Source organism: Hydractinia symbiolongicarpus, chromosome 3 (assembly GCF_029227915.1).
Source record: "Hydractinia symbiolongicarpus strain clone_291-10 chromosome 3, HSymV2.1, whole genome shotgun sequence".
NCBI lineage: Eukaryota > Metazoa > Cnidaria > Hydrozoa > Anthoathecata > Hydractiniidae > Hydractinia > Hydractinia symbiolongicarpus.
In genome coordinates, this window is record NC_079877.1 from 21,418,963 (window position 1) to 21,439,481 (window position 20,519).

At 40.0% G+C, this 20,519-nt stretch overlaps 3 protein-coding genes across 4 annotated transcripts; 1 reads left to right on the forward strand and 2 right to left on the reverse strand.

The window, feature by feature from the left end:
* Positions 1-1,389: 1,389 nt before the first annotated feature.
* On the forward strand, positions 1,390-3,373 carry LOC130636182 (uncharacterized). Of its 2 annotated transcripts, none has more exons than XM_057445820.1 (2): positions 1,390-2,021; positions 3,170-3,373. In XM_057445820.1, exons 1-2 carry the CDS (start codon positions 1,552-1,554, stop codon positions 3,231-3,233), a joined length of 534 nt encoding a protein of 177 aa, XP_057301803.1. In that variant the 5' UTR covers positions 1,390-1,551; the 3' UTR covers positions 3,234-3,373. The 2 variants fall into 2 exon arrangements, with proteins under 2 accessions (XP_057301803.1, XP_057301805.1); XM_057445822.1 differs by lacking the exon at positions 3,170-3,373 and adding an exon at positions 2,209-2,352 and having other exon boundaries at positions 1,552-2,021.
* On the reverse strand, positions 2,117-3,262 carry LOC130636183 (uncharacterized). The gene is made up of 2 exons (XM_057445823.1): positions 2,670-3,262; positions 2,117-2,320 (listed from the first exon to the last, which is right to left on the reverse strand). The coding sequence occupies exons 1-2, from the start codon at positions 3,054-3,056 to the stop codon at positions 2,222-2,224; spliced, it is 486 nt and encodes a 161-aa protein (XP_057301806.1). The 5' UTR covers positions 3,057-3,262; the 3' UTR covers positions 2,117-2,221.
* Positions 3,374-14,087: 10,714 nt separating the features above from the next.
* Positions 14,088-17,256, reverse strand: LOC130636935 (uncharacterized). The gene is made up of 2 exons (XM_057446784.1): positions 15,943-17,256; positions 14,088-15,828 (listed from the first exon to the last, which is right to left on the reverse strand). Exons 1-2 carry the CDS (start codon positions 16,076-16,078, stop codon positions 15,395-15,397), a joined length of 570 nt encoding a protein of 189 aa, XP_057302767.1. The 5' UTR covers positions 16,079-17,256; the 3' UTR covers positions 14,088-15,394.
* Between the last annotated feature and the right edge of the window lie 3,263 nt (positions 17,257-20,519).

A 20,519-nucleotide genomic window follows, 5' to 3' on the forward strand; every position in this document is an offset into this window, starting at 1 on the left:
CATGCAAAACCGAAATTGGAGTCTGTCAGCCTCGAACAATTTTCAATCGCCAATATACGAATTTTTTACGAATTGTTGTGTAGTAATAGGCTTCCTACTTCTTCTGACTTGCGAGACTACCTCTCATATTCAATTAAAATTATGGAATTGGCTCAGAAGTATACCTGGGAGTCAGTGTTGAAATATGATGATGAATATCGGATTCTTCAGCACGCTACCCATGGTCCTTCGACAACAGTCATCTACACGAGGTTATGCTCATGCCCCGCTGGGCATTGCAATCATGCGCTTTGTCTAGTACAGGGGTGTCTAAGCCTGGTTTTACTGGGCCTTCGCTTCCTGCATTAGGTACACACACCCAGACTGGAATCCAGATTTGTTGAAACTTTAACCGCCTTAAGGGCTGTCAAAAACCGGATTGCAAATTCTCACACTCCTGCAACCGCAAGGTTGGTAATCAGGTTTGTGGCAAACAACACCCAGGTTGTCAACACACACCTTCTAATTGACTAGATTTGCCTTTATTTTCCTCACCTCTCAATTTGAAATTTTGGACCACTGAACTAGCTGATGACCCAGACAGGGAATTCCTTCTTGATGGAAGTACTCACTGGTTCCAGCTTTTGCCTGCAGATATTTCTCTTACGCCTGCCGAAATGCATAATTATTCCTCAGCTACTAATCCTCTCTCTGCTGATAAGGTGGAGGCTACTATCATAGAGGAAATTAGTGCTGGCAATTATGTCTTGACAGACTCCAGGCCTACTATTTTTAGTGCCTTGGGGGATGTTCCTAAGCCTGATAGTGAGGACCTGTGCCTCATTTATGACTGCTCAATGCCTCCTGGTAAAGGTGTTAACACCTACATTACCATTGAAAAACAATGATTTCAAACCATAGATCACGCTGTCAAGCTGACAAGTAATGGTTGACCTAAAATGTGCATACTGGTCAGTACCAGTGCACCCTTCTAACTATGCTACCCTATGTTTGAAGTGGAAATTCAAGGGTGCCTCAACTTTTTCTTACCTTGTGGATACACGCCTACCTTTTGGTGGTAGGAGTGCTCCTAGTATTTTTCACCGCATAACTCAAGCTGTTCGGCGGATAATGGCTAAGAAAGGCTTCAACCTCCTTTAGTTGTGTACCTTGATGATTTTCTCATCATTGGGAAGAACAGGAATGAATGCAAAGCCCCATTCGATGCTTTGTCCGCTTTACTTGTTGTTTTAGGCTTCCAACTCAGTCCATCTAAAGTTGTTACACCGTATCAGGAGCTTGTGTTCCTTGGTGTCCTTCTTTATTCTGTGGATTGCACGGTTTCCTTACTAGCTAATAAATTGTCTGCGTTAAAGGGAAACTAAGGTCAAAAAAAATGTTATTAAAAAAAAATTAAGAACGTTGTATAACATCTAAATAAACTATTGAAAAAAAATTAACTCTTAATTTTCATTATTTAGGCTGTTTTAGCCCATTAAAGTTCTAAGGTTTTCTGAAATTAACCGTGTACTCCATTCACGGTTCCTCGTGAACCATACAGAATTATGACGTATGAGCCGCGAGACTCAAAATCACTTAGTCATGGATAGCAGCGAAAAAAGTAGTTGTGCTAGTGAACATAGCGAAGTATATAGTTCTGAAACAGATGAAAGTATTTGCAAAGGGTGTTATGATAACGAACCTGAATATACTGAAAGTCAGTTGAAAAACATTTGTTCATCAAAAACTGCGAATGATATTTCAGACGACGACGAAGATGAGGATTTAGACTCAAGCAGGTTAGAAAACTTACATTGGTGTAAGTGTAAAAAATGTGATATACACGAGTTAATGACTGCTGAAGAATGCAAGTGTTGTTTGGAGTTTACAACTTTACTGGGAGAAAAGCTGGAAGAGAATACATGTATTACCTTGCATAAAGATTTTATTCTTTGTTTAAATCGCACCGTATTAGAGACAGCAAGCATTAGACATCGCAGATATCAAAATAATTTCAAGGATATAAAATCTTTTCAAAACAAGTAAGCTTATTATTCTACCTTTCAAAACAAATATAAAATATTACTTCATATGCGAAAAAAAAATGCGTTCTTTATCTACATAAAAGTTCGTTTACTGAATGTGAGTCAAAGAATATTTAAAAATATATATACAACATTTTGTAAGGCCTAGGTTCCACAACAACAAAACATATTATATTCTTTTTAGACAACTACGCTTTTCAGCATACAGACAATATACGGCTTGGGTGCATTACTATGAAATGTAATGTCTGTGAAAGTGTGGTTTCTTTGTTTTCACTAAGTAACTTCTTTACGGTCTAGAATAAAAAAATGAAGTGTAGATCAACCCTTATATTTTTCTTCGAAGTCCAGCCAGGTGCGCATGAAAACTTAATCTGGTTTTCATTAACATTGATAACAAAAATAACATATGATAATAAAAAGTAATACTAGTAATAATATTCGTGCGTTTTTCCAAATTTTATTAAGAATTTTTCATGGAAATTTTTATAAAATTTTCACTTATTTTCACTACTTAAAAAAAATTACGAAACACATTTATATTTTAATTACAATATAGAAACCAGGCTATCTAATTAAATATGTTCGCTAAAAGAGTTGTAACAGAAAAGGTTGAAATTAAAAAATATGATTTTTGTAACTCACATGTAGGCATTCTTCCTGCATTTTTCTTTTTAAAGATGAATCACGTTTTAATACGGTAGTGCCATCCATGTTAATAAATTCGTAAGTTTTGTGTTTAAAAATAGTTGGAACTGCTCCACAAAGTAGCTCTTTCCGTTTCGATGGTATCCCCGTTAGACGTCCTTTTAAATCATCTTTGCAGTCAGGATGGAAGTGGTCTTCACATACAACTTTATTTTTCCCAAATGGAAATGTTTCTACATTCAATCCAGTACCAATATTATGCAACCATTGTGCTGCGCGAAGTTTCTCAGTTGTATTCACTGGCTTTGGGATCATGAAAAAACTTTTTTTAGCAGTTACTCTCCCAGTGGTTTGCGAACATCCATATGCCAGGCAACTTGGCATTTTGAGTAGTAAAGACAAAATGTACAATTATAGTTAAGAAGTAAAATTCATCTTTAGGGAATAATAGACAATAACCATGGACAATAACATTGTATATATTATTTATGTTTCAGATCAACATTGCATAATTATGACGCAAATGGTTTGATTCCTATCTATGTTGATCAATTTGTTTAATCTTACTGAGTAGAGCTTCATACAATATGCCGTCTGTTGATTGCCCAGTCCCCGACTGCTCATACGCTACACCAGATCTGGACCCCGTCATTGTTGCTGCTTTGCTAACTACCCACGCCACCACCCACTCTAATGGTAGTTTCTCCGCCTCATCCTCCGCTAAAATCGAGCGCGTGAAGCGCCCAACCATCACATTAGCCGGATCATCAGAAGACTGGACATACTTTCTTACCCGATGGAGGGAATACAAAACAGCTACAAAGATCACAGGCAGGGACGCTGTCTTGCAGTTATTAGAATGCTGTGATGAACAGTTACGCAGGGATTTGACACGATCAACTGCTGGTATGCTGGCAGATAAAAGTGAAGATGTTATCCTCTCGTCAATGAAATCCCTCGCCGTTCGAGAAGAAAACGTAATGGTCGCTCGCGTAGCCCTCAACAACATGTGTCAAGAACCTGAAGAATCGATACGATCCTTTGGTGCAAGATTAAAAGGACAGGCTGGCGTTTGCAAATACACCGTATCGTGCCCTGAGTGTAACTATGACGTTGACTATACAGAGCATATTCTGCGAGACGTACTTAGTCGAGGCATTGCAGATCCAGATATCCAGCTGGAACTCCTCGGCCACACCAACCAGGAGATGCCCCTGGAGCAGGTTATGAAATTCGTCGAAACAAAAGAAGCTGGTAAGCGATCTGCCACGCGTTTACTTGACAGTCATCAAGCTAGTGTCATACACAGTCAATACCGAAAGGGAAAGCGAGACTCGTTTACCAAGCCCAAAAATGATGTCGACTCCAAACGAGACACTTCGTCACAGAAATGCGGATATTGCGGAACACATTGTCATAGTGGTAATTCATTACAGTCCAGAAAATCTTCCTGCCCCGCATTTAGTCACTCATGTGGACACTGTCAGCGCCTACATCATTTCGATCATGTGTGTCGCAACAAGGACAAGAAAAACAAGGATAAGAAAGCTGATCAGACTGCTCTTGTTGAAGAATCCGTTAACACCTTCAACTCACTCTGTTCTATGAATCTTAAGCAGAGTAGAACCAACCCAGCAGACCATCACTGTCACGACAAGCGTAAGAACATGTGGAAGAAAACTCCATCTCAATCGCAGCCATTCCTTAACCTAGCTGTCCGAATCGCTGATACTGATTACAAGGAATTGGGGTTTACAATCCCTCACGGAACTAGAGAATCGCCCATATCCATCCCAGCAATGGCAGACACTGGATGTCAGAGTTGCCTCATCGGTTTCAAATGGGTGCAACGTTTTCACCTTAATATAAAAGATCTTATTCCGGTCCGCATGAAAATGGATGCAGCTAATGGCCAAGCCATCAAGATACTAGGTGCTATCATTCTCCGCATCTCTGGCATTAGTCAGGACGGTTCTCTTCAGGAGACCAAGCAGTTTACCTATGTCACCAATGATTCAGATAAGTTCTACCTTAGTCGGAGTGCATGTGTTGACCTTGGCATTATACCTGCAGAGTTTCCATCTATCGGTGCCAATACTATCACTGGTCCACTACAACACAACGAATGTGCCTGTACAAAACGAGGTACCACCTCCCATTCCCAAGGAGTTGCCATCTCCACCCACAGAACAGAATCGTGAAAAGTTTGAACAGTGGATTCTAAATTATTACAAAGACAGCACTTTCAACACATGTGAGCACCAACCGTTACCGTTGATGTCTGGACCACCTGTTAGACTGATGATCGACCAAGATGCTGAACCGACTGCACATCATTCTCCCATACCGGTTCCAATCCACTGGCAGGAGCAGGTCAAAGCCGATTTGGACCGGGACGTCAACCTCGGAGTTATTGAGCCTGTACCCATTGGTGAACCTGTGACCTGGTGTCACAGAATGGTCGTGTGCCCCAAGAAGAATGGAAAACCTAGACGTTGTGTTGATTTTCAAGCACTCAACAAACATGCTACACGGGAAACACATCACACACCATCCCCGTTTCATCAGGTGCGTACAGTTCCTCAGCACACAAAGAAAACAGTATCGGATGCCTGGAACGGTTATCATAGCGTCCCACTGCGCGAAGAGGATCGCCATTTAACAACGTACATCACGCCCTGGGGTCGATACAGATACAGCACCCTACCACAAGGTTACATCACCTCAGGCGACGGATATTCAAGGCGATTCGATGCTATAGTATCCGATTTTCCGAACAAAATTAAGGTGACTGATGACTCTTTATTATGGGCAAGTGACATTGGTGAATGTTTTTTCCATACCTGTCGTTGGTTAGATACATGTGGGCGAAACGGCATTATCCAGAACCCATCTAAATTCAAATTTGCCCACGATACTGTTGAATTTGCTGGTTTTGAGATCACCCCGACCAATGTCCGTCCATCATCCACCACCCTACGCGCTATCACCGATTTTCCGGTTCCCAAGAACATAACAGATGTGCGATCTTGGTTTGGCTTAGTCAACCAGGTGTCATATACGTTCAGCATGGCCGACAACATGGCACCCTTCCGTGACCTACTAAAGCCACAATCCGAATTTTATTGGGACGATCGATTAGATGAACTCTTTGCTACGTCTAAGGCGAAAATCGTCGATGAAATAGAAGAGGGAGTAACAATTTTTGATGGATCCAGACGCACTTGTATTGCGACCGACTGGTCTAAAACCGGGGTGGGCTTTTGGCTGTACCAGAAACATTGTTCCTGCATGGCCGAAACCCTGTTTTGTTGTCATACGGGGTGGAAAGTTGTTCTCGTGGGTAGCCGATTTACCCACCCAGCTGAATCACGTTACTCGCCAATTGAAGGTGAAGCGTTAGCTGTAGCGTACGCCTTGGATAAATGTAGACATTTTGTTTTAGGATGCCAGGACCTGATCATCGCTGTCGACCACAAGCCCTTGCTTGGACTGTTCACCAACCGGTCTCTCGACAATATCCCTAACAATCGATTGCGGAATTTGAAGGAACGTACACTACGTTATCGATTCTCCATGCAACACATCTCAGGATTGAAAAATCGAGTTCCAGACGCACTGTCACGCCACCCGGCAGGTGATCCGACTCCTGAAAAGTTAGTACTGCCTGATGATATCTCCTATATTGCTGCATCCACTGCATTGTCTTCATTGAAATCTACAACTTGGGAGGACGTCCGTTCAGCAACAACCGCGGACGAGGAAATGAGGATACTGGTAGATCTAATTGAATCTGGCATTACCGGAAATCGGGAAGACTTACCACCTCATCTTCAGATTTACCACCAGTATCGTGACCATCTCTCAACAGTTGACGGTGTCGCTCTCTACAAGGACAGGGTTATTGTTCCGAAATGCCTACGCTCCAATATTTTATCAAGCCTGCATGCTGCACATCACGGAGTCACATCCATGACCTTGAGAGCAGAATCTTCCGTCTTCTGGCCTGGCCTTACTTCTGACATCATCAAACTACGACAAGGGTGTAAAAGCTGCGACCACATCGCACCATCACAACAATCAGCTCCACCGACCCCTCTCAATTATCCTGATTATCCATTTCAACAACTATGTGGTGACTTCTTCCACTATGCCGGTCACAATTATCTTGTTTGTGTTGATAGGTATTCGAATTGGCCTATCGTGGAAGAAGCCAGGAATGGGGCCAGTGGCCTGATTGATTGTCTACGCCGCACCTTTGTCACGTATGGCATACCCGACGAATTCGCATCGGATGGGGGGCCAGAGTTATGTGCATCATCTACATCAACCTTCCTTCGAAACTGGGGTGTTCACCATCGTGTTTCATCGGTCGCGTACCCACATAGCAACTGCAGAGCTGAAGTTGGTGTTAAGACTGTTAAACGGATGCTAATGGATAATGTCGGCCCCAGTGGCAACCTCGATACAGACTCATTCCAACGTGCCATGCTGCAATATCGCAACACACCCAACCAAACCACAAAACTGTCACCTGCCATTTGTTTATTCGGACGCCCCATCAAGGACTTTATCCCGATTCTTCCTGGTAAATACCTTCCCCATCCGACATGGGTGAGCATGCTTGAGGATCGTGAGAAGGCCCTTAGACGCCGGCACATGGCCATCGCTGAGAGGTTATCTCGATACTCAAAGCGATTGACACCCCTCTGTGTTGGAGACAATGTTCGAGTTCAAAACCAAACTGGCCCATACCCGCGTAGGTGGGATAGAACCGGATCGGTGATTGAAGTTCGTCAACACGATCAGTACGTTGTACGCATTGATGGATCTCGGAGAGTGACATTACGCAATCGTCAGTTTCTTCGGAAGTTTACACCCATCCAGCCTAACATACCATTTGAGCGGCTTGCAGATGCTTGGCGCACCATATCACCGACTACCTCGCCAATGATACCAGCCAAACCATCGGATCGCGATATAGATGACAGCAGCCACTCTGCAGACCAGCCTCGATTGTCAAAATCTCCGCCTCCACCAGCTGAACATGTTGCAACCCGGAAACCCGTATTTGAAGAGGGCACTTCTACCGCACTCCAGTCCGATAAAAGTCCTCGCATTGATTCACCTTTGCCAACGTCACCACTACCTTCGATTCGTCGCTCTACGAGAGAGCACCGTCAACCAGCATATCTTCAGGACTTTATCATGAATTAGTTGTCGTAAATCACATCTCTATCGTCATTTGATCCCCATTGACTGGGGGGAGATAGGGAATAATAGACAATAACCATGGACAATAACATTGTATATATTATTTATGTTTCAGATCAACATTGCATAATTATGACGCAAATGGTTTGATTCCTATCTAATCTTTTATGTCTTCATACATCAAATCAGGCGAACCTTATAGTATGGTTTCACTTACTCACTTGCGGATCATACGTCATTGCTCTCCATCGTAGAGTTTTTTTATGTACTCTAACGGAGATGTAAATAATAACCTTTTTACTCTAAAATCCTCATAAAAATACATTTTTTTTGAAAAAAAATTTAAGATATCTTTTTTAAATAGTATAATAAACGTTTTTATGAAAAAAAAAATTTTGACCTTAGTTTCCCTTTAAAGGAAACGGTCAACTCTTTCTCCCTCCGGAAAAGAGTCTCCAAAAAACAGCTTCAACAACTTGCAGGACGCCTTAACTGGGCCTGTAAGGTGGTGTATGGTGGTCGTACCTTTTTAATACACTTTTTTGATCTGATGAACACCTTGTCGTCCCCGGACTCACGATGTCGCTTGACACCCAAATTCCACAGGGATATCGACTGGTGGTATCAGTTCTTGGACGTTTTTAATGGGAAGTGCGACATCTGTGACACTCGTCCCATTACTGACTTATAGAAACAGATGCATGTTCCACTGGTATGGGTGTTTACTTTCAAGGAGATTGGTTTATTCCCACCTTCTTGTTGATCACCTAGCCATTGCTCATATGCACATCAACTTCAAAGAAGCACTCTGCATAGTGTTTTCTGTGATGCGGTGGTGTTCTTCCTGGAAAAACAAAACCTTCCATGTGTATACTGTGACAATACTGCTGCTGTTGCTATGTTAAATAAGGGCACTACATCCAACATTGTTATTATGAAGCACCTTCGGCACCTGTTTTGGCTTTCTGCTCTTTACAACTTTCGCTTATAGGTTTACCATATACCAGGAGTGGAAAATGTTACAGCTGACCACATTTCCTGGTTAGACGATGCGTCACATATCCTTGCTTTCATGCGACAAATTGTTCTGCAAGGGATGTGTTCTGCAAATATCTCTGCCTTTTTACACATGTCTGAGTCCTGTTACTATTATCTATTAGCTAAGTTTTTTGTTATCAGTTGGATCTTTTTTTATTTTTGTTCTAGATATCGCCTCTTTCAAACATGGCCTGCTCTCTGATGTTTTGTTTTTTCTTGAAGCCACCTACTCAGCTAACACAAAAAAGAGCTACCACACTCATTGCTCTGCATATTATAAATTTTGTAAACTCATGCACCTCCCAATTGTTCCTGCTAATACATCAAGTCTCTGTATGTACGCTGCCTACCTTGCCCGTTTTCTCCTTACGCAGTCAGTTTGTGTGTACCTCAATTTTGTTGGACTTTTACACCGGGAGATGGGGTTCCATAATCCACTCTCTGACTGGTATGAAGCGGGTGCTTGGTGTGCCACCACAGCCCCGTCTTCCTATTACCATAAATTTGCTTCTTGGTATCCGGTTTCGTTTAAATCTCAATTCCAGTAAGCATGCCTCCTTTTGACTATTTGCCTTGTATCCTTTTTTGGCCTATTTCGCAAGTCTCACCTACTACCTACATTGTCAGCTGCCTTCAATGCTCGCATCAACTTTACTAGATCTGATTTTGTTTTATCCCATTCACAGTTGTTGATACTAATTCGCTGTAGTAAAACCATCCAGTTGGGACAGCATACTATCACTGTTCCGCTGGTGGCTATTCCATCATCAGCTTTGTGCTCAGTTGCTACTGTCGCTCACGCGTTTTCTCTTACGCCTGATGTACCAGCTAACTTTCAAGCATTATGCTGACACAACTCTGCCTACTTCGTCTTTATATAGTAGTATGCTCACTCATTTATCGTTGTATATATTTAGTTGTTTTTGTGTATGCTCGCTACTCTTTGTATTTATTTCTTGTTTTTAGTATTCTTGCTAATAGAACTGTTTAGTGCTTTGCGTTTTTACTGTGTGAGTTTAAGTGACTGATAAATCTTGTTTATCAGTGTTTAAATTCCACAGTATGTACATACCCCCATTGAGTATCCTAGTACTCCACTCCATGTGGGTCAGCCCTACTCCTTCTAGAAGGTTCCTCCCAGAATCCCTTGCCTCAGAGTATATATAGTTGGCACATGGTTTCCATTTTCCTCTTCAGTTCTTCAGCCGAATTTGCTCCTCCGGCTGCCCTGCTAACTATTTTCTAGATATTCGCATTACCTAATATGTATATATTTGTAAGATAGACTCAGCTTTATTTTAGCTACTTCGTCTTTATATAGTAGTATGCTCACTCATTTATCATTGTATATATTTATTTGTTTTTGTGTATGCTCGCTGCTCTTTGTATTTATTTCTTGTTGTTTTTAGTATTCTTGCTAATAGAACTGTTTACTGCATATTTGCGTTTTTTACTGTGTGAGTTTAAAGCACATTAAACGAAGCAAACGAAACCTCATATTACAAAGCTCCATATTAGCATAACAAAAGAATCTTGATTAACATTTTTTATCGCATTCAAATCTTTAGAGACAACAAGGACACCGAGACAAAAAAAAGATTTACTCGATGAGTGTTTTTTTGTCTTGGTGGTACCAAACACATGGGTTGTGTTATATCAGAGCCGGGTTGAAAGATCGAGCAGAAGTCCCCCGCAAAGTAGAGAGTGGAAAAAAAAATTCTGCCATACACCACACAAACGCTATATACCAGCGGTCGCTTTTACTAAAAGTAGGAACCAGCAGTAACCAGCATTATTTCGAAGGAACCACGAGAGAACCACCAGATTTTGAAGTAACCAACAGAGAACCACCAGTATTTTGAAGTAACCAACAGAGAACGAGCAGTTAAATAGATAAAACGAAATAAACGCAACTACCGCTTCAAATGTGAAACATTTTATAATGTACACAACAGTTCATGACCCTTTTGTTGAAATGTTTATGTCTGGTGCGACTCGGGCTTTATGCAACAGTTGATTAAAAGACAGAAGGCTTTTTGAAAAAAGTATATACTGACTGTATTAGTATTTTAAAACCACACGCGAGAATTAACAAAAACAAAATTAGTATTTTAAATAACGAAGTAATATCTAAATTGTAAACCAAATATAATGAAAAACACTGTACGGATGAGAGTCCAAAAGGAGACATTTTTTCCTTCTGGTAGTCAAAGTTAAAATTCGAATGAATTAAATGAATTGAATGAATGAATTAATATTCAGCACAGTTTGAAGTCACGAGCTTGAGAGATACCACTACTGTCATTGTATCCACTGTTAAGGAATCCATATCAAATTTTAGTTTATTCTTCGCAGCGATTACACACTTCCTTCAACGCTTCCTAAAAAATTATTCCGCTTCATCAGATTATATATTTGACCGAAGGGTTTTCATTTTGCAATTCGTGTATTGTAAACCAAATATAACGCTATGCGGAGGAGGGTCCAAAACGAGACATTTTTTTCTTTTGGTAGACAAAGTAAAGTTCGAATGAATGTTTTTCTCACATGGTTTCTGTTCAAGTAAAAAAAAATATGCTTTCGGTATGAGCGTTTTTTTCTTGAAACGTTTTTTTATCTCAAAGAATGAACCTTAATCCTGAAAACACTATTTTCGTTCTGTTCTTCTTGTTTCCATAATTGCCGTTAGGCGAATTAAATAAATAATAACTTAAGTTGGTATCGCGAATTCCGCGAATTTTATTCATGTTTTCGAAAATTAATCTTCGCGGAATGCATTTTATTGGACCTCGTGAAAACAACTTAAAAGTAGCTAGATAGCAAGCATAAAGTATCAGAAAAAAGCCCTGAGAACAAAGTGCCCTTTTATTTATCACATTTGGTAGTTCTAAGGTCAAGAAGTGCTGCGCACAAAAATCCCAATACCTTTGCGCCGCTGTTGCAGCCTTATCTGGCGTAAATTAATAATAACTGCTGGTTCTCTTGTGGTTACTTAAGAAAACAGCTGCTTCTCTGGTGGTTACTTCATAATACTGGTGGTTCTCTGGTGGTTACTTCATAATACTGGTGGTTACTTCGAAATACTGCTGGTTACTGTTGGTTACTACTGGTTCCTACTTTTAGTATCTACGACCCGCGGTCCACTAAATGTGCGCCCCTTCGGCGGGGCGCAATAATAGAGACTAGCTGGTAGCACGTGGAAAAATCCACGGGTTCGCCCGTCCTTTAAATTTACCGGTCGCAACAAAGTGGACAAGAATATATCGCATTTGGTATTAGTGCGCATTTTAAAAATTTCGTGTTTCCGTTACGGGAGTCAGCTTTCGCGGAAACACAGACAAACGACGGCTATTATTAAAGTAACTAGTCGTTAGCCCGTTGAAAAATCCACGGGGTCACCCGTCCTTTAAATTAACCCGTTGCAACAAAGTGGACAGAAATTTACCGCATTTGGTATTGATGCGCATTTTAAAAATTTCATGTTTCCGTTACGGGACACGGCTTTCGCGGACAGACAGACGACGGCTATTATTAAAGAGACTAGCCGTTAACCTGTGGAAAAATCCACGGGGTCGCCTGTCCTTTATATATCGCATTTCGTGTTTCCGTAACAGGGCGCGGCTTTCGCGGACAGACAGACAAAATACGGCTATTATTAAAGAGACTAGCCGGGAGACCCGGCCTCGCCGGGTTAAGCCACAAGTAACTGTTGTTGAACGCCCTAAGGAGCGCTTAATAAGAGTCGTAAACTGTGCCACACGGTCGTGGAGTGCTTTAGTACGGATATTCAGTATGTCGGAAATCAAGTAAAGCGCATACACCATTGTAGTGTTGCGACTGTCACATTTTTTTCAAAAAATAACTTTCCCGAAACAAAAGCTGAAATAAAAACAGTTTACGAACCGTTGTTACTCCGTCATAATAAAACAAATATCATTATCTTTTATAAGCATAAAGCTTATAAGCATACTTAAGCTCACATGCTTAAAAAATAAGCATATACTAATCATACTTCCCAGCCTCGGATTTTTTTTTCCCTCATTTCTATTTCTTCCCAAATCAAGTGTAAAAAATAGTACCACACAAAGGACGAGGTTAAGTGATAGGAAACCAACCAAACCAAACCAAAAGCAGCTAAACTCTTTTGCTTGCTGTAGTGTCAGAGACTGCATATATACAGACTGTTCTATATTAGTATATATCAGCCACGGAGTGAAGTGTATATAGCCTCTTTGTATTTAACTATATTACGAGACACATGTTATTTCTTGTCCTGCTGGTATCTCTCACCTTGCTCATAATGTTAAGTCAACTAAAGCAAAAAACAACAATGTTAATACGCTTTTAACACATTCGAGTTGAGCTACTCACAAGATTCGAATGTTAAAAAGACCATTGCAGTGTTCATATCAAACGCAATATATATCACACCATGAAATGAGTTTTGAAATTAAGTATACGTTAAGCATAATTTCAGGCTCAAATTGGAAAAATCTTAAGCATATTGAGCTTAAGCCCAATTTATTTATGGCGCCGTAGATTAGTGGTTATAGCTCTCGTACTCTGTGCGGGAGACCGGGTTCGATTCCTCTTGACGGCGATTCAACATGGGCGAGTGAATGTTACCATAGCCCCAGGTTAACCCAAGCCATGTGAGGGAAATTGGGAAGATGGCACACTGTGTGGGCCGTTGGATGTTGCCGGGAGTTGTCTAGTAGAGCGCGGGCCCTAATTGGGTCTGCGTCGCTCAAAATGAGCATTAAATACTCTAGGACTCTCCATCTAAGCCATGGCCCCTCCTGGAAATAATAGACAGGGTATATCCCTCGATATTTGTGAAGCTAGCCATGTAAAATATGCACATCTATCTATCTATCTATTTACCCGTATGCTTATAAAAAATAATGAGTGTATTATTTTATTTAGAGGAATAAGTTTCAGTAAATATTAAGAAATTAATTGTGACGCTGGACTGGGTGCTTAGTATGGCTAAACCGTGTCACACAGTTATTAGCCGAATAAAACCATTTTCCAAAAAATCTATATCGCATTATAAACAAACATGGCTTCTCTCCGTGATGTTTGAGAATTGTACTTATATTGTGAAGAAACGATAGATGAAATTGAGCTTTTGATTCTTCATAATTCCATCTTGTCAAGAAATCCAGATATACCCTATTGGCAGTACAGTCAGTTCCAGTTAGATGAATTAAACGACTCTGACTGCATGGCAGAGTTTCGTTTTTATAGGAGCGACATATACGTGTTAGCTGATTTGTTTCGGATTCCGCAGCATGTCATTTGTTATAATGGAACCAAGGTTGAGAAAATTGAAGCTTTTAGCATATTTCTAAAGAGATTTGCTTATCCATGTAGGTATAGCGACATGATCTATCGATTTGGGAGATCTGTTCCAGAACTGAGTTTGATTTCAAACTTTGTGTTAAACTGAATTCATCAGCATTTTGAGTACAAATTACGAGACTTCAATCAAAATTAGTTAGCTCCAATAAAGTTGAGAGAGTATGCTGATGCTGTTCATAGGAAAAGCTCTGCTATAAATTTTCTGTTGGGGATTTGTTGACGGAACTGTCCGTCCGATATGTCGCCCTATAAGACATCAACGAGCCTTATACAATGGCCATAAACAGGTCCATTCTCTTAAATTTCAAAGCGTTGTTGCACCAAACGGTTTAATTGCGAATTTGTACGGACCTGTGAAGGGCGGAAGACACGATTGTGCTCTATTGAACGCTTCCGGACTGCTTCAAAGTTTACAACAAAATTCACATTCTCGCAATGGTCAGTTATTGTGCATTTATGGTGATCCTCCATACCCCATTCGTCCACAGTTATTGGAGCCTTTTAAGGGTGCAAATATTACTGCTGATCAAAGATCGTTCAATGAGGCCATGAGCAAAGTGAGAATATCTGTGGAATGGATATTTGGTGACATTGTGAATTAATTATTTTTTAGACTTTAAGAAAAATTTAAAGATAGGTCTGAGTGCTGTGGGGAAAATGTAATCAGTCTGTGCACTTCTTCATAATGCTCGAGCTTACTTATGTAAAAACACTACATCGTTATATTTTGATGTTGATCCTCCAACACTAGATTATATTTTTTGCATAAACTTGGAATTATTCTGCACAAACAGTTTTAAGTTTCAAAAATACCAAAACAATAAAGTTGTGTTTTTAATTTTAAAGTGTTTTTATATCTATATAACATAAGAACATAACTAACAAACATAATGTGACTGTCGTAGATTACATTTCCCGAGAAAAAAATATTTATGTCTTGCTAAAATATTCTGATATATGTAGTACTCCACACAATTGTTTTTCCAAGAAATACAACAACAATAAATTCTAAGAATTCAATTTTGAGACAGCAGACATGTGTTTCACCTCAATTCTACAACTGGTGTTTTGAACATAATGAACGATAAAAAATAAAGTTTATTTCATTACTTCTTGGCTAATTTTTCTAAAATGCCATACAATGCTTGCGTTTGGGTTTGTTGTGCCTGTATAAACGAGCTATTCATTTGTTGCATTTGGGTCATTGAATTGCTCATTAAATTCATCATGTTATTTTGCTGTTTTTCTATTTCCTTTTTCTTCAAATCTATCTCTCTCTCACGAATTTCAGCCTCTGAGATCATCTTTTCTTTCAAAAAAGCAATCGTATCACTGCCAGTATTTCTGGATTTTTTACTTTTTGTTGATGTATCCCCATCGGCAGACTGTCTTTTCTGTGTTTCTTTAAAAGTTTCTAGTGCTTGTAACCGTACATTTTCTCCTATTTCCTTGTCTGTTTGCTCACTTCCAGACTTTTCAGCAATAGAATTAGCACATTCAACTGACCGTGCTATAATTTCTTCAAGCAAAATATCCAACTCTGTTTATTCAGGATTAATCCCCGAAGCTTTTTCTTCGGCATTGTTTTTCTTTTTATATTTTACTTCCAAGACCTTGAATCTTTTGCTAACTGCCCTCAACCATAATGAGAAACCTGGGATTTGATTCAGAATTTCACTTATTTCTGTCCACGCTTGACCTCTTTCCCTGGTCTTAAACTTGAATTTATAGGGCTCTTTAACTAAGATTTCTCTGCATAAAAGTACATCTTTCTCGTTGTTCCAGATCATAGGGCTGCTAAATTTAAGAAAAGTTCAAAAATATTAGCTTTAAAAAAAGTGATAGTTTGCCAATCTCTACTCTCAAGACTGAAAAATAGTTGTCCTTAAATTATTTGCAAATAAAACTATTTGTGAATTTATTTGAAAAATTGAAGTTACTCACGCTCGTTTTCCACTATTTCTTCAGCCATTTTTTGAAGTTCTTGCCACAACGCGAAATGAACAAAATAAAGTCTTCGGCATTGAAACGACGGAGCTAATTTGGGGTTTCCTCGGAGAAGAGCATGCGCACTAAAGGAAAAGTCAGACAAACCCGTCCTAGATAACCCCGTCTTGATTTTCTTAAGTTCGCTAGTATGCATGTGTTAGCGGAGGAAGGTCGCTCAAATCTCATGGGTCATCAGGATTGCGAACTTCATCGTAAGTAAAAAAAACCGGTGCTCTAATATCTCTACAAAAAAAACCGGCACTCCAAATGTAAACTTGTCTTCTACAAAAAATGACACTCTAAAGGTAACCTTGTCTCGTACAAAGTAACCGGCACTCTAAGTTTAATGAGTATCTTCCAAAAAAATGACACTAACTGTTACGAAAAAAACCGGTTCCCTAAGTATCACTGCAAAAAACCCGGCACTCTAAGTCTACTGTCTTTTACAAAAAACCCCGGCACTTTAAGCTTCAGAACGCTTTTAGCTTAAAGCACCGGCAGCTCTTATACGCCATTCACGTTGATTATTTAGCAAAAAAACTGCATTGTTGAGATCCAGACGGTGTAATATTTCATTCAGTTAACAAATATCATGTCAATTTCTTAAATATCTTTGCTCAATCTGCTTGCCAAATTTCGGACCGATAACGTAAAAACCGTTGCTAAGAAATATAAAGAGCTTTAGTTTCTGATTGGTCAATTATATAAAACTCCGCTGCTGATTGGACTAGCGGGAACTTGTGCCTGTGCCAGCGGGGGCCCGACGGGTTGTCGTTCCTGTGCTGGCGGGTTTATAGAAGACAAAAAGGTGAAACAGACTTACAAACAGCACTGAACTGACCTTCTTCTAAAAACTAAAATGGCCATCATGTTTCAATCCTCATGTTTTTTCGTCGGCATGCCCAGGCCGCGAAAGTCTTGGATTGGTTTTTCAAACAATCAGGCGTTTTGATTGGTGTATTATGTGCGAGCGGTCAACACAAAGTCAGTAAAACTATCAGTAAACTGTTCCATTTGTTTTCTGTAGCTCCTGAGCGAAAACGGCGATTGAGGTCACGGGGGTAATTATTATTAAAAATGGCGTATTAAAAAAATGCATTCATTTTCATCACTAAATTTATTTTTCTTACTTATGGTAATAAATTAAAGTAATTCAATTAATTAACGAAATAAATTAATTTTTAGAATTTATTTTAATCAGTAATTTGATTTGCGATTAAACAACCCCCTGGTTTCTAAAAATCGCGGAAAGACCAAAGGAATATCGGTAACCCTTTTGAACAGACAGACAGACCAGAATACGGCTATTATTATAGAGACTAGTCGTTAGCCCGTTGAAAAGTCCACGGGGTCGCACGTCCTTCAAATTAGCCAGTTGCATCAAAGTAGACAAAAATATATCACCTTTGGTATTGATGCGCATTTTAAAAATTTCGTGTTTCTGTTACGGGACACGGCTTTCGCGGACACACAGACAGACAGACGACGGCTATTATTAAAGAGACTAGGCGTTAGCCCGTGGAAAAATCCACGGGTTCGCCCGTCCTTTAAATTTACCCGTCGTAACAAAGTGGAAAAAAATATATCGCATTTGGTATTGGTGCGCATTATAAAAACTTCGTGCTTCCGTTACGGGACGCGGCTTTCGCGGACACACAGACAAAATACGGCTATTATTAAAGAGACTAGCCGGGGTAAGTCACAAGTCAAGGTGTGACCCGCCGTTGAACACTATGTGAAGCGCTTAATAAGAGCCGTAAACTGTGCCACACAGTCAAGTGGAGCGCTTTAGTACAGGTATTCAGTATGTCGTTAATCGAGTAAAGCGCACACAACACTATAGTGTTTCGGCTGTAGTGTATTTTTGAAAATATAATTCCACTGCAACTTTAGCCAAAATAAAAACACAATTTACAACCATTTGTTACCCCGTCATAGGAAAAACAATTGGTCAATTTTATTTTATTTTGCGAAATAAGTTTCAGTAAAGGCTAACAAATTAATTGTGACACTGGACTGATCGCTTAGTACAAGTAAACCGTGCGGCTCATGCGTTTAGGCTTAAGACCCTATTTAAAAAAACTATTGCAGCTTTGGTTTACAAAACACAGGATACACTCTGTTGAAACACCGGGTTAAGCCACAAGTGGCTGTTACCCAGCATTAAACACCAGATTCAGTGATTAATAAGAACCGTCAACTGTGCCATACATTCAGGAGGTAAAGCGCTTTAGTACAGCCATATAGTGTGTAGAAAATCAAGTGAAGTGCACACAACTTTATGGTGTTTCCGGTGTAATACACTATTCAAAAAATAACTTTCGATAACTTAGATTACAATTCATTGTTACCCCGTTATAGTGAAAGCAACTGGCCAACCTTTATTTTTCAGGGAATGTTTCCGGGGAAAAGTTCAAAAAAATGTTAAGCTGAGCGCTTAATGGAGCTAAACACAGTTTAGCTCATGTTAATTGCAGTTCCCAATACTTGATAGTTGCTATGCAGATGCATCATTAAGGGTACACAAGGTTGTCTTGCTCAAAGCAATGTGTCATAACTTGAAGCAACTTACTTGTTGTTGTTGATACTTTAGAGTAGGGGACTAAAGGTTTGGGTATAGTCTGTCCATATTAGGAGGTTCTAAGTTAGCCAATCAACAATCCAGGGGCCCTATGAATAGGAGGGAGTTACTCTGATTTAGCTTCTCACCAGTAGTAGCAATAACTTGCTTAACTGAAATAATTTTCCCATCCACCCACCCATATATTTGGTTAATTTAATTTAATTTTTCTCTTTATGTGACACACCTGCATCATCGCCACACTATGTTGGAATGATAACGGATTATCTACAATCGAACTGGTTCATCGAGGCTACATAACGTCGTCGAGCGTAAAGAAATGTCCAATTGCTTTAGCTACACGGTTTCCTTGAATTGGCGCAGTTTGGCTTAGTACGACAAGGTTTTAGTCCAGTGATGGAAGCAATTGGCAACTTTACTCAATTATGTCAATGTGTTAAATTTAACTGGTGGGGGTGCTGGGCTGCCCTGGGCAGCCACAAAGTGTAGAGATGTGCGTGTACCCCTGGGAGAGTATGGTGAATTAAGTACAGGTGCGAGGAGATGAACGACGGTGCACCACGCGAGCAGGATAAATGACTGGGGAAATAACAGCAGGGGGATGCGGCGCTGACAGTCAGAGGTGGTGCACCAAGAGGTTAATAACAGGTGTGAAATGCAAAAGAAGCTAGAGCTCATAAAGAGTAGGTTCTTGTGAGGTATGATAGAGGAAATGGAATCACAGGAGAGAAGCTTCGGTTGTGATTGAGAGATTAGTTAAGCCAGAAAACACTACTAGGAGAAGAGCTCCGGATATAGTGGAGAAGAGCGAACACTACTAGAAGAAGAGCTCCGGATGTAGTGGAGAAGAGCGAATTTATTGGGAACACGCACGTGAGCTTGAGACAATATCTTCTCTTCAGCCTAGCATCCTCACCCGATTACGCCAAATTATCCTCAGTTTATTCTTACAAAATTAAAATAAATTTTCTACTCCAATTTGTGTTTTTATTGGGAACTACAGCAATTAAAGCTTACCCCCTGAGAAAAATCAAGTTGACCTAAATCGATTCATAACATCTTCAGAAAAAACAATTTAACGTTTATTTTGTTAAAATCACTACTGTATTCAAGAAACCAGACAATGTTTACCTCGTGTTTTTAAGCCTTCACCTCACTCGTTCGCCATTTTGCAAGTGAGCATTTAAGAGTATAATTATGCGCCTGACGTCACTAGTTAGAAGCTCACATTCGGACCCCCGGGATGAGAGGCGAAACTTTGCGGATGTGATGTGATGTGATTTGTAAAAAAAAGTTCCACACGTTGATGAATAAGGACGAATCCTTTTTTTAAATAGTAATGTGGCTTCTTGCCCACTTACCTAGTTGTCTTAACCACCAAAAGAAACAAGGTGTATTTTTTTTCAACTTTCCCAAAGATCCAAAACAACGAACTATATGGATCAAACTGATCAAGAGAGAGGATACACTTCCAAAGATTTTTAAGATCTGCAAAGCTCATTTTACTTCCGAGCGACCAAAATTCGCGTGATGGAGATCAGCCTTTATTAGCGATCTTAGCGAATGGCTCATGTTACGCATGTTGAGTAAACAAACCTTATGTGCATGCTCATATCTCAATCGGTAGAGTGCGAGAGGAACAAAATTCGCTTAATGGAGAT